General features: G+C 36.1%; 1 protein-coding gene across 2 annotated transcripts in view; it reads left to right on the top strand.

Moving 5' to 3' along the window:
* Positions 1-14,121, top strand: part of YWHAE (tyrosine 3-monooxygenase/tryptophan 5-monooxygenase activation protein epsilon) — a 34,587-nt gene that overhangs the window by 17,562 nt on the left and 2,904 nt on the right. For both annotated transcript variants that reach the window (XM_031967773.1, XM_031967772.1), the window contains exons 2-5: positions 7,057-7,256; positions 8,313-8,419; positions 9,167-9,373; positions 10,706-10,842. In XM_031967773.1, coding sequence (XP_031823633.1) covers positions 7,057-7,256; positions 8,313-8,419; positions 9,167-9,373; positions 10,706-10,842 — 651 coding nt within the window. The remainder of the gene's footprint in view (positions 1-7,056; positions 7,257-8,312; positions 8,420-9,166; positions 9,374-10,705; positions 10,843-14,121) is intronic.

Raw genomic sequence — 14,121 nt, 5'->3', positions numbered from 1 at the left:
TAGATTTAAAGTGGGACATGATACTTCCTTGGGCCTGATCAAGAGTGGACCCTCAGAGTCTTACACCTCTGTTTCTGTAATTCTTTTCCTCCAAGACTGCACTCTTACACATTTTGTTCAGAGTCGGGATCATGTTCTTTACCTTAGAAATTTAGTTCTGAAAGTCTGGGCTTCTTAAATCATAAATAGGTTAAAAGTAGGGATTGTGACTGCGATTTCATTACTAAAGAAAACTAGATGATTAGCCTCCTGCTCCCCTTGTAGATTGGGATCTTTTCAGCAATTTAAGAGAAAGTTGGTTTGAGCAACTGAGAACGGGACTTTGCCCAGAGTTACAGGGCCAGGCTGGTGGGACATCTTTTTTCATAATACTGTGATGCTTCTCAGGAATACTGAAGCAGCAGTATAAAGAAGGCTGGGTTGGGAAGCCAGAGTCATATAATGGTGAGGCCATTTTTTTTCTCTGCTGCCTTGGGAAGATCACCTGGTCTCACTAAGTTTTGTTCTCTTCTCTAAAAAGGAGGGATTGGATTGGTTCACTTTTAAAGTGCCTTCTAACTAACTCTTTGATTAGTTGTTCTGACAGTCAACACACATTTGAGGTAGTAGAGTATTAAAGTGGAAAGAGCACTGCTTTTGGAGTTAGGATTTAGGTTCAGATCCTACGTTCGACATTTGTGTGCGTGTTCTTTTGCAAGTCAATCTTTCTGGGCCTCACATTCTTCATTTGTAAAATATGAGATTGGGCTAGCTGTTTCCTTGTCCAAGGCACTGGGATTAGGACAAAAAATTCTTGACTTGCAGAAGTTGTATTCTACAAGATTCTGAGCCTCTGAAATCTGGCATGAGGCATAGGTTAGGTCCCAAGCCCTTGATTACCCACTTGGCTTAAAGGTTGTACCAGTTAAGTTGCATCTTACATTTTTCAGCTTTTCTTTTCCCAAAGGGATGTCCTGCAAGTGACTACCTGTCATTTCTTGAAGGTTTCCATAAATCTTAAGCAACTCTATCATCCTCAGTTCAATATTTATTTTGCAGAGTAATGAGCATCAATCAAGTTATTCTCTTTTCCTTCCCTGGTGCTGTCCATACCATTTCCTCAGCACAACCTCCCCAGTCTGGCTAAGACAACTATAGGTTTTATATTTGAGGGATTTCTTCTGCCTAGAATCTGCAATGTAGGTGATTAAAAGGTATAAAAAACCTTTGAAAGAAAAGGGGAAAAATTAGTTTCTATGTGGATTTTTCATATTATGGGGACAACATGCCCAGACCTCTCCCCGTCCCCATCTCTACCCCCCAATGTGAAAGGGATAGCTATTTCTTACTGCATGGGAATAGTCCTTTACAACATGTGTTTGCATCATCCATGAAGATGTATTTGCTTTCATGTATGCTTAATTCTCCCAGGATATGTAAAGCCTGACCTTTGGTGTGGATTTCCTGAAGCTTATCCAGCTACTTTCATGCCTTTTCTCACCTCCCACTCCTTGGTGAGGACGTTTCCTGCCTACTCTCATACCTTGTGGCACACACTATATTAAAGGTATTGGGGGGGGGGGTGTCATATCCCTTCCTTGCCTAGAAACATCATGAGGGCAGGTCCCTTATTTTAGCTAAATTTTTTTCTCTTTTCCCTGTACTTCAAAGAAAGTTGGTCATCCATGTGGTGCTTTTATCCATTTGGAGTCTACTAATAACTTGCTTATTTTTGAACACCTACTTTGGGGGATTGGGGGCTTGTGCCCATGAGGATTAGATCCCATTATTCTTGTCTAAAAAAACTATAGAGCGGTTCAGATCTGTGATCTTTGCACAACTTCTTGTAATATTAGAGTTAAGACTCTTGTAGAAAATTTAATATTGGCTATAGGATGGTAGGAGGGGTGCCACAAATTTAGGAATCCAAATATGTTCATTTTTGAGAGCTTTTATTTTTTAATTTTCATTTTCTGAATATAATACATTTACTTCTGTTCAGAGGGATATTCCTTTTAACAAAGAATAAAATAAGGGCAAATGGCTTATCAGAGTTACTAAGCAGCACAGTATACTGTGTTCCACATGCACATCCTTTCCAGCATCTCCATCAAGAAAGGAGGAGGAACTTTTCCTCTCTTTGGGAATACGTTCTGTCACTATGACTAAAACTTTTTAGTTTTATTTGTTTGCATTTATTTGTATTTGTTGCTTGTATTGATTTCTTGGTTCTACTGCCTTTACTTTGAATTAAGTTCCTATGTCTTCCCTGGGCTTCTCTGTATTGATTCATTTCTTATTTCTTTACAGTGAATAATACTCCATCACAAAATCTTATATTCATGTCTGTGGGTGGAACTGACTTTGTTTCTAATCACAGTTCTTCACACTGGCCCTAAGGAGTATACATACATAGCAGGTATTATCCTCCCCATTTAATAGGTGAGGAGATAACTCAGAACGGTTATATGACTTGGCAGCTCACTAAGCAAGTCAGATTTCTAGGCAAAGCTCCAATTTAGGCTTGTCTAGCCCTTGGGCTACTGCTTCTCATCTCTTTCAAGGGTCCAGGGGAATATAACATCAGGAGAATACAACCCCAGGGTAAAACAGTATGGTAGATTGCACCACATTAACAAGTACCAATTTTGTTCTTCTCACCTGACAATTTTTTTTTTAAACTGGCATTTCAAATCACTTGGTTTTGTGGTCCTTGATAGGATTTAAACGTAATAGAATTCCTTCTTCATGTAACCAACCTTTCCTCCTTTCTAGGGCTAATTGCTGTTGACTGTGTTGATTCATGAACTTGATTTTGAAGATCACAGTATTCTGAATTTGCAATGAATGATGCTAGGTGATTTCCTTTTTAAAAAATAAAAATGTTGTATTTCTTTGGATGAAATTTATATATTTTTCCTGTGTAAATTACAATTAGCCAAATTTCTTGTCAAAGGAAGTTTGCTTAATTTGCTTGTATGAGCAACCAAAGTGGAATTAAAAACATACTATGGAATGTTTTCTTGATTTTTTTTTTTTTTTTTTTTTTTTTTGATTTTTAACACAACCAAATTCCTAATAATTCTTCCAGCCCCATAACACTTCAGATATCAAAAGAATTCATTTAAGTAAACCAAGTTATTACTTTGGATAGTCTTGAAAATGTACCCCCCAGTTCTGCCTCTAAGGTCAGCCCCTTGGGTTCAGACTTGGAAAACTTTAGAGCTGATTAGGCCTCTGAAATCACATTTCTTTCTTAGATGGACCTCAGTTCTGAAGTCCTTTTTTTTTTTTTTTTAATTTCCTTCCTGTAAATTGTACTCCTGTTTTTGCCTATATTGCCCTGCATCAGGAGCAGATAGTAAGTTTTCCAGTTTCTCTGAATTCCCCATGTTTTTAATTTCTTAGTGCACGCTAATATTGTTACATTCATAAGCCAGTTTGTTCATCCATTCCTCAATAAACCTCCTTTTTTTTTAGGATTTTACTCTGACAAAAAGTGCAGCTATTGATATTTATATATATGTGTGATCTTCTGTCATTGATCTCCTTAATGGATGTGGGGGTGAGGATAGTTAGGGTTGTGGGAAGAAATTTGCCTGATATTAATACTGTTGGGATCAAAGGAGATAGAAAGTTTTAGTAACTTTTTAAAGTAAAATTCCAAATTGTTTTTCAGAATGGTTGGTGGTCTGTTAATGATTTTGAATCAATGCCTCCTTGTCCTCTTGGCAAATCTGGTGGTCTAAGCATTCAAAAGCTGTGAGGAAAAGTCATTAGAATATTTGGATATTATCCTTACTTATAAATGAATGACTTCTTAGCTTAAAGTGACATTTTGTCTAACAGATTTATATTTAGTGATATCAATATATTTTCCTGAAAATGTAACAATTTTTACTTTGTATTAGAGATCTTAAAATTTGTTGTTTGCACTTGGGGACTGTATTGCTCACTTTAATTTATTTTTGTTTCTTACTTTGCTTGCCATCTAGTGGCAGGAAGTGGAAACTACTTAAGCTCTCATATAAAGCAGGGGTGGGGAATGTCTGGCCAGGCCCATATAAGGTTCTTTAAATCATTTGGTCTGACCCTGCCAACTGTAGGAGACATCAGCCTCCCTCTGTTTCTAAGTTCTTTGAGTTGATAATTTTGTGTGCCCTGTGTAATTGTTGTTGTAAATATCCAAATGGCCCTTGATTCCCCATTCCTGATAAAAAGGAAAAGAATTTATAATTTATACATGGGAAGTGATAGATCATTCTGGCAGATTTCAGTCTCTAAGGAGTCAAGAAACTAATAAGGTAGTCAAAAAGACCTTTATTTGTGTCCAGTGATAGATTTTTAGGTTTGAAAATTAAGTTATCTTGCAGCTAGCTTGTTAGTATTGATAATAAGCAGTGAAATAACTTTTTGAAAGAAACATGAGAAAATGAAGTGCTAAGCATATGGTTTGCATATTTTGGGTTTTTTTTTTTTCTGTTAAAATTTTTTCTTAAAAAAAAAAAAAACTTCTCATTTGGAAAAGGGTATAGGACCTGGAACTCATATTCACAGTTGTATTTCCACTCTATATCAGTTTACGTATTACTGCCAAAGAAAGTTATTTTTAATGGCAGAGCAGAGTTTAGGAATCAAGTGCCATCACTGACAGGTTTTTAAACAGTAGTTTCACTGGACTATGTAGCTAGATGCTTAATTTTTTAGTTAATGATTTGAGGAAATAGTTCTTTTGTTTGAAAAATAGAAAATATGTACTTTCTCCCTTTAAAAATAGTTTTATTTAACCTTTTCATTGACCATCTAAACTATACGGTTAGTTGAAAAGACCTTGCATTGTAAATTTTCACTTACATGAACAGATATATATATATTAATACAAAAAACTGCTGTATATAAATTTGCCTTGTTTTCATGATCTATTTTTACTGTGTGTCTTTATATGGATTTGTTGCTGTCGTTTTGTATATATGCTTTTGATTGTATTTTTTTCTTTTACTTTGTATGATTTCATGATCTCTTTCAGAGTATTTCTGTATTATTATTATATTAGTATTATTATTATAGTAGTATTTCTGGATCAACTGTATGCACAGTTTTCTAGCCCTTGGACATAGTTCTAAATTGCTCTCCAGAATGATTGGATCAAATCACAATTCCACCAACAATGCATTAGTATCCCAATTTTCCCATATCCCCTCCACAATTTATCATTCCCTTTTTCTATTATATTAATATTATTAATATTCTATTATATTAATTACATTATTATATTAATATTTTCTATTATATTAACCAACCTGACAGGTATGAGATGGTAGCTCAGAGTTGATTTAGTTTGCATTTTTCTAATTAATAATGATTTAGAGCATATTTTCATGTGCTAGATACCTTTGATTTCTTCATATCAATGACCTAGTCTTAACTAGGTCTCAAAGGATTTGACCATTTCTGAAAAATCTTACTTTCCAAACAGATTAGATTTTTCAATAACTCTCAAGGTTCTCTTAATAGTTGTACTTGTCTTTGTCCCATCCCTTTCAGTATTGAATTTTGAGCTCTAGGTATTTAAATTTTTATGGCTATTCTAGTTCAAGGGGTTTTAGTGGAGATTTTTTAATGAGAAAATTTGGATGTTTTTATGTGGTTTTATAAAATTTTGTATTTTTTCAAGACCATGGTGTTATTTCATTTTAAAATATAATACTTTTTTCCTTTACAGTGTCTTCTCATTGTAGTAAATAAAAGCAGTTTGGTATTTCTCTTTTAGAGACAAGTTTCTGCCAAGTTTACTGAAAAATTTACAGACACTGACTGGTGTTATTTAATTTGCTTATGCATCTCCAAATAGATCTAATTGTCTATTTGTAATGAATATGGAATTACTTTTTTTAAAAAAGTTCTTGGTGACTTTTTTGTACCACCATAAATTATCTTATTATTCCTCCCCCTCCCAAAGACCCTTTCAAATAGAGAGCTCTGAGGCAATTGGGGTTAAGTGACATGCCCAGGGTCATACAGCTAGGACTTGTTAAGTGTCTGAGGCTAGATTTGAACTCAGGTCCTCCCAACTTAAATTCTGGTGCTCTTCCACTGCGCCACCTAGCTGCCTCTAACGCTGTTTTTTGAGACCAAAAGGAGAAAAAGGAAAAAGCAAGCATAAGTGTTAATTGTTACATTGGAAAATTCTGGAAATATGTCCAATGCACACCATTTGTGGACTTCTTTGCCTTTCTTAAGGAATGTGATGGGAGATACCTTATGTCTTCTTCTGAGCCATGCTTATTTTTCATAGTTTTACAACATTCACATAAAATAAGTCTTTATGGAAGTCTCATTTTTTTCCATCCTCATAGTTAACCTCTCCTCTCCTTCCCAGAAAGCTATCCCATATAATAAACGTTTTTTAAAGACTAAAAGAAAGGGGGGGAAAATGAGTAACCAATCAATACAATGAAAGAGTCAAAAAAAAAGTGTGGAAAACCAATGGACCCTCTCTTGTCTGCCAAAGGATGGAGTGAGAGCATCTTATCACATCTCTTATTTGGAACCAAGCTTGCTCTTTATAATTTTTCATATTTATGTGTGTCTCTGTCACAGTTGTTGTCATTATGTATATTGTTTTCTTAGCTCTGCATCAGTTCATATAGCTCTTTCCATGCTTATTTGTGTTCATCACACTTTCTTTTCTGTAATTGTGTCATAATTTGTTTACTCATTGACCAATTGAGGGGTATCTACTTTTTTCAGTTGTTTGCTTGCACAAAAGTGCTACTATAAATATTTTGGTGTAGGTGGGTAAATGGGGTATTTAAGCTCCAGACACATTCAAGAGTTTTCCTATATTTGCTTTCCTATGTTGATTTTGGTGACCTTTTGAAGGCAGCATCGTAACAGAAAGAACCCTAGTCTTGGGATTACCTGTAAGGTCTGAAAGCTGTGCTGCTGTAGTTTTTGTTAGACTGTTTACCTACTTACTCTGACAGAAATAAGGCTAATGAGAAGAGATACACTTCAACAATGCTGAAACTTTAATTAGTATAAAATTTGACATTTCCAATTTTCCTGTTAATTTAGAAATGGTGGAATCAATGAAGAAAGTAGCAGGAATGGATGTGGAGTTGACAGTTGAAGAAAGAAACCTACTGTCAGTTGCATATAAAAATGTGATTGGAGCCAGAAGAGCGTCCTGGCGGATAATCAGCAGCATTGAACAGAAAGAAGAAAACAAGGGAGGTGAAGAAAAGCTAAAAATGATTCGGGAATATCGGCAAATGGTGAGAAATTCCCTGCTTTGTTTTAGATTCTTTTTCTCATTTTCCAGATTTAGAAGATGGGGGTGGAAGGACCTGGTTCACTCTAATGATTGGATTGCCAGAGTATGGACTTGATTAGATTGGGGTGTGGTGTTTCAGGAATGATAATCTGGTGGTGGCCTGTGATACCTGTGTCTGATTGAAAGGGGAAGTCAAACTGGATGGAGTTACAGTAAGATAGACTTGATATGATGAAGATCCAGATTGGGGGCAATAAACCAAAATTTATCTTAATGTTATCTGGGTTTTTTCAAATGGAATTTTAAAAAAAGACAACAATCTGGTTAGGGGCAGCTAGATGGTGCAGTGGATAGAGTACCAGCCCTGAAGTCAGGAGGACCCGAGTTCAAATCTGATCTCAAATCTGATCACAAATCTGATCACAAATCTGATCACACTTTCTGGCTGTGTGATCCTGGGCAAGTGACTTAACCCCAATTGCCTCAGCTAAAAAACAGAAACAAAATAAAACAAAAAAAACAATCTGGTCATGTTTTAGTAGAAATAATATATGAAACATAAAGATGCAACTCAGTGATAAATAACTTTAAGGAACTGAACTGACTTTAACAAGTTTTCCAAAGCCCCGTTTTGTATGTTCCTTCATTATTGTTCAAACATCATGTTCACATCATCACAAAAGTTTCCTGTCCCTCTTTTATGATTATCTAGTGTTACTGTTTTTTTTTTTTATTTTAATAATTCTGAGTCTTGATAGTTTTAAAATTGAGATATGAGATTTTTCATGAAACCGTATATCAGGAACAATCCCATTATCTATTTTGATTCTTAACCAAATGTAGCCAAAGGGAAAAGATGCCTTACTTGACCTTAAGGACTGTCCTTCCTGGAATATTTAATTGGGGGAGCAGGGGAGCAGATTAGAGAAGGATGGGTGAAAGACAGTGATGCTGTCAGTTTACCAGCAGGCTCTTATTCCCATAAATTAATGTTGGAGGTGAGTTATTTGTATGTTGTTGAATTTATGCGTCTTAAATCTCTTGTTTAATTTTCCAGGTTGAGACTGAACTAAAATTAATCTGTTGTGACATTCTGGACGTACTGGACAAACACCTCATTCCAGCAGCAAACACTGGCGAGTCCAAGGTTTTCTATTATAAAATGTAGGTTCCATACTTGTAGGGAAATGTCTGATTAAAAGTTGGCATTCTTCTTAGAACTTGACTTCTATCAAGATTTCATATTTAAGAAAGATTAAATCTCTGAAAGATTAAGTGGGGGAAGTAGCTTTTAAATAAGTGACTTGAACTGTGAACATTATACCAAGTGATAAATCACTAGGAGGGAATGCTTTTCATACAGTGGATTCTTGTATTTCAGATGACTGGGAGTTGCTGTTCACAAAACAAAAATTGTCTTGTTAATCTTCTTTTCTATATTTGTCATTTGTTTTAATAGATTCTCTTGTCTGTACTAAAGCATTGCTAATTATTGATTGCATATGTGTCATGGAGAGCCTATCTGGTCACTTAATAGGTCACTCTCCCAAATCTCAGAACACTTGGGGAATTAGTGATTCACCATTTCTAGGGACGATTGTCAAGTGAGAGTCAGTTCTCCGGTTTTATATGATTTTGGAGTAGTTGAGCTCATGGGCTTTTGTTGAATGTTTGGGTGTTATTTAAGTGTTATTTAAGCGGGGAGTTAGCAGTAAATGAATTTAATGAGTTCTGAAACGAGAAGCTTTTTTACTGTTTGATAATGTAAGCCTGAATGTCGGGGAAATGCACTTAATTGTTATATATATGCAGTACGTGCTTGTAGTTTGTATATCATGTACAGAACCTAGGGACAACCTGAAAACAATATCTTTAAATCTTTGGGGTTTTCCTCCCTTTTCTTCACTCTAGGAAAGGGGACTACCACAGGTATCTGGCTGAATTTGCCACAGGAAATGACAGGAAGGAGGCTGCAGAGAATAGCCTGGTGGCTTATAAAGCTGCTAGTGATATCGCAATGACAGAACTTCCGCCAACGCATCCTATCCGTTTAGGTCTTGCTCTCAACTTTTCCGTATTCTACTATGAAATTCTCAATTCCCCTGACCGTGCCTGCAGGTAAGTCAGTTACTTGGAGAAGAAAAGTCTTCACTACTGAAGCATAAATCACCTGTCTCATGACATTAGGAATTAGTTTTTATTTTTGTTTCATCCTCACTATGAGGCTGTTGGATCACATCTATAAAGAGGTCTCTCTTTATACTTAAAAATACACCCCTTCCTCATTCCCCTTTAGATGTGGCTGAAGACCTAAATTATTCCAAATCCACCATCCTTGGGATAATAGGTGTTTTTATGCTTTAGTATTGAGACAAGTACTGCAATAATAAAGTAGGTGTAAATAATTACATACATTTTGTTTGAGAGTCTAGTATTCACCAATTGGAAACAAAAATAGAAATTGATTTTTAAGGTCTTATTTTTTTGATAGGAATCATATTAGCCATTTAGGAACTATTTGCTAGTTCAGGGTGGACTTAAATTTGAGTTTAGCCAATATAAAACATTCTAAGTGACCAATCAAATGTAGCAAAAATGGAAACAAGACTCTGGGTCTTCATTGATGGGAGGTTGCTGGTGATGAAATAAACTATAGATGTTTCATTTCATATTCTAGTATATTTTCAGTCTATAAGTTGTGATGAGTAACTCACAATAGTATATTTTCATGATTGACTTGAATTCTCTCAGTCTCAGTATAGACTAAGTTCTGTTATGGTGAATTTTAAAGGCAATCTCCCAGGTCTTTGAAATAAGGAGACTGTCCCGAGCATACTGAAACAAATGTAAGCACTTTGTGAAATGTTAAGACATTTTTGACTAGGTCAGTCTTCAGAGATTTGAAGTCAAATTTGATTTGCATATTTATTAAAGGGTAAACACCCCTTATAGTCTTAGTCTAATGCTTCCCCAAATTGGATGTGTTGACTTTGGGTTATCCTAGACTCTGGCAAATCTTAATGAGTTACAGGATTTTTCACTATGAGCTTATAAAGGATTTTATGACTTAGCTTCTTCAAAAATCAGCCTAATTCAGAAAGGCTTATCCCAAGAGCCTTCAAACTACAAGAGAATGAACTTCTTTTGAACTCCTGAAGAGGGATATGTAGAACCACACTTTCTGGAGGCTTAATGTTTATTAATCAGCTAAATGAGAGGTATATTTGGGAATGTTGTTCTGAATTAGTCTTTTTGAGACAGCCCACTCTTGCCCCCTTTTCCCTCTTTTATTGAAATAAGCACCCATCTGACAGTAGGACAAAAATTAGTGATAAAGAAAAAAAAGGTTGGGGAAATTAGCAGATTTAATGATACCTATTTTATGAAATTGGAAAACTGAGTTTGATATTCTTATATGACATTTAAAAATGTAATCTTAATTTCTTGTAGGTTGGCAAAAGCAGCTTTTGATGATGCAATTGCAGAACTGGATACGCTGAGTGAAGAAAGCTATAAGGACTCGACACTTATCATGCAGTTGTTACGTGATAACCTGACACTATGGACTTCAGATATGCAGGGTGATGGTAAGTATTTTTTAGTTTTTAAATAAATGAATAAAATCTATTGTTCTCTTAATACATTTACCCTCTCTCATTGGTAGAAACAAAAGACAACCAACTCCCACCACATAACACACATCTTTATCATCCCCCCTTCCGCCCATGTGCATAGAGGAGCAAAACAAGTTTCCTCCTTGGGCTGTTTCAAAAACCTTGTCTCAGTCTGTACCCTGAATCTGTCACCTCCCAGTATTTTAAGGTTAGATGTTTCACTTTTAACTATCAAAATCGATGACTTCAATGTGGTATTTTGGAGATTTCTTATAAATATTAGGCTACAATCCTAAGCTCCATATATTTTCCTTGTAGAAATTTAAAAAAAAATTTGCCTCTTGAGGGAAAACACTGGAAGAATACTATTTCATGTGGGCTATATTCATATCTTATTCCAGTTAAAAATTGGAGTACAAGGATAGATTCTTCTAATTCCTGCACTAAAGTTAGTAACAAAATCATTTTAAAATGTCCTCTTAAACAAACTTTGTTTAATGTGCATGATTCTGAAAGTCAAAAGAGGTTGGAAAACAAGAGAAGGAACCAGAATTGATACGCTGCTTTGAAATGAAAGTTTCAGTTGGGGCCAGTGTCATTCCCGAGAGCCCAAATCTGTCTTTGTCTATCAGTCATATTGTACGCACAACTATGTGGAGCTTCACTGAAATATTCTCCAAGTAGTTTACACTAGTCTGTGATAGATAAAGTGACTTGAGTGGCTTTCAGTGAGAGCCGCAAATGTGAATCGTAACCATAGTCCAGAAGGGAAAATGGCAGAAATAGGTTAGGACTAAGGGCAGCAGCTTCCTGGTGCTTCCTTAACAGCTATGTTTGTTATTAGAGTGTTATCCTCTGCTTACCACCAGAGTAAGAGGATCCCACTCGGGCACATGAAACCCTTTAAGAAAGAGAGCCTGAGCATCAGAATGCTAGACTGGGGAGGATTGGGGGAGACTTGGAGTTCTAGTTCAGTGATGGCACAGGGCACTTTCCCTTTCTGGGCTGCAGTTTTTTTCCTTGTCAAAAGTATAATAGACTTGATTAAATGATTTTCCACTTGAGTTACCACTAGTAGGACTGGCCAATCAGTGCTTGATTCGGTGTCAAGAAATAGAAAAAATGGAAAGAACTTTAAAGTGGCTCTTAAATCATTAAGCCTGATATCCTTGGAATGAGGTACTAATACTGTATCAGAGAAGGGTGCAGCACTTGATATCACCTGGAGGAGACAGGACAGAATTTGGAGTCTGTAAGAGATTCTCTGAGAACTGTATTGTTGTTCCATGGCTTTAGTCGTGTCTGACTCTTCGTGAACCCATATGAATTTTTCATATCAGCAGAGATACTGGTGTGGTTGGCCATTTCCTTCTCCAGCTTGTTTTACAGATGAGGAAACTAAGGCAAATAGGGTTAAGGGACTTGCCCAGAGTCAAGTGTAATTTTAATAAACGACTGAGGCCATATTTGATGATGAGTCTTGAGTCTAAGCTCAGTACTCTTAACTGTTGTACAACCCAGTTGCCTAATACTCGGCTAAATGTTAAGGAGCAAGTTAGGTATTCTCTCTAAGCCTGTTTTTTCATTTATAAAAAGACAGAATTGAACTAGATGGTCTGGCTCTAAATCTTTACTCTTCTGAGACAATCGCTTCCCGCCCAGACTGCTGTCTTCCTAGGTAGAGGACATGAACATAGCAGTTTAGAGAAAAGAGGAGAAAATGTTAATGCTTTGCTGGGTCTGTTTTTTGTGAAGACTGGGTGCATAGGACCTGTGGTGATCTGAATGCTGAGAGAGAATGGGAAGACATTTGTGGTAGAGCTGGGTGCACATGCCAGGCCCTAAAAGGATCTTTGTGCCTCTTGTTTCGTGCTTCTTTGAAGGAAGAGACTATTCCTTGTCAGCAGCAAAGTTTCTGTTTTGAATATCAGTTTGATGGAAGTATTACTTAAAGGAATGCAAACTTAATACTAAATTTAATTAGGCAAATTTGTTGGGATCGGGAACTAGTGTATTCCAAAGCTTAACAGAAATGGCTTGGATTCTCATGTCCTAATATTACCATGTCTGATTGAGAATTGCCTGTAAGATCTGAGCAAGCAAGAGAACCAAACTCTTCTGACAGACAACATAATTGGGCTCTCCTTGAGAATACCCTGGTTATCTTTTCTAACGTTGAGCTGAGCACAGGGAAGTTTCATAGGAGTTGAACAAGCTTACATGTCAGAATCCTGGACTGTTTCCTTTTTCAGATGTTTCCCTTTGAACCTTATTTTTGAGATGAATTCAGGCTGTCATTAGGGAGGGATTAGAGCCAATTTTGTGTGTTAATAAAGCCAAGCTTGATTTTCATGTGACAGCTTTGTCGTCATGTATTCGATATGGAGGTTAAATTGAGAGGCAGACAGCTTAGCAAGGTTGTGGGAAAGAAAGTGTTTGAACTTCCAGGTTTGATGAAATGTGTGCAGATAGCAGAAAATAGGATACAGTTTAAGAAATAGTTGGCATGATAAATTTAGATACTAGTTAAGTTGATCCATTCACTAATTGTGCTTAAAAGTAATCTAATTTGCATTAATTTGGTTTTGTGAATTAAAACTGGTATTTTGGGCATAGTCTTCACATTTTCATAAAATACAATTTTATTTATTTATTTTTTTTCAGTTAGTGTTGCTTACTGTAGACAGCTTTCTGTTTTCTTTCTCCCTTTGACAGACTTGTGAAAGATGATAAATGAGATTGTTGCCACTCAGTTCTGATGCATTTACAGGATTCAAGTGATGAAATGCATGTAACTCATGGGTTTGCACATCTCATTGTGTCTTTTAGTTACACTGGGTTTACAAAGTCCGTTCATGTTTTCAAAATTATGGAACATGACATTGAAGTCAGTTTTCTAAACTGTAAAGTAGATGCATATGTCATGTAAATCCATAGCTAGCTATTCCCCCTGTACAATTCCTAGGGAATTGTATTCTTCTGTCTCTGGGAAAATCGAGCAGATTTTTTTTTTTTTAAGTTCATTTGAGGTCAGTTACTAGTATTACTATTTGCTTTTTACAAATAAGGGAAACTGGGTAAGAGGTTAGATAATCTGGCCAAGTTTATACAAGTTGTATAATCAGTAGGAAGACTAAAATTGGCCCTTTTCCTGATTCCCAAGTCCAAATGGTCTTCTACTCTGTCCCACAGCCTTGGGGTTTTTCCACACTAGTAATGTTGCTTTCATATGATTCCTGTTTTCCCCCCTTT

Source organism: Sarcophilus harrisii, chromosome 4 (assembly GCF_902635505.1).
Source record: "Sarcophilus harrisii chromosome 4, mSarHar1.11, whole genome shotgun sequence".
Taxonomy (NCBI): Eukaryota; Metazoa; Chordata; class Mammalia; order Dasyuromorphia; family Dasyuridae; genus Sarcophilus; species Sarcophilus harrisii.
Note: the sequence above shows the minus strand (reverse complement) of the source record. Positions and strands in the feature narration are given on the sequence as shown.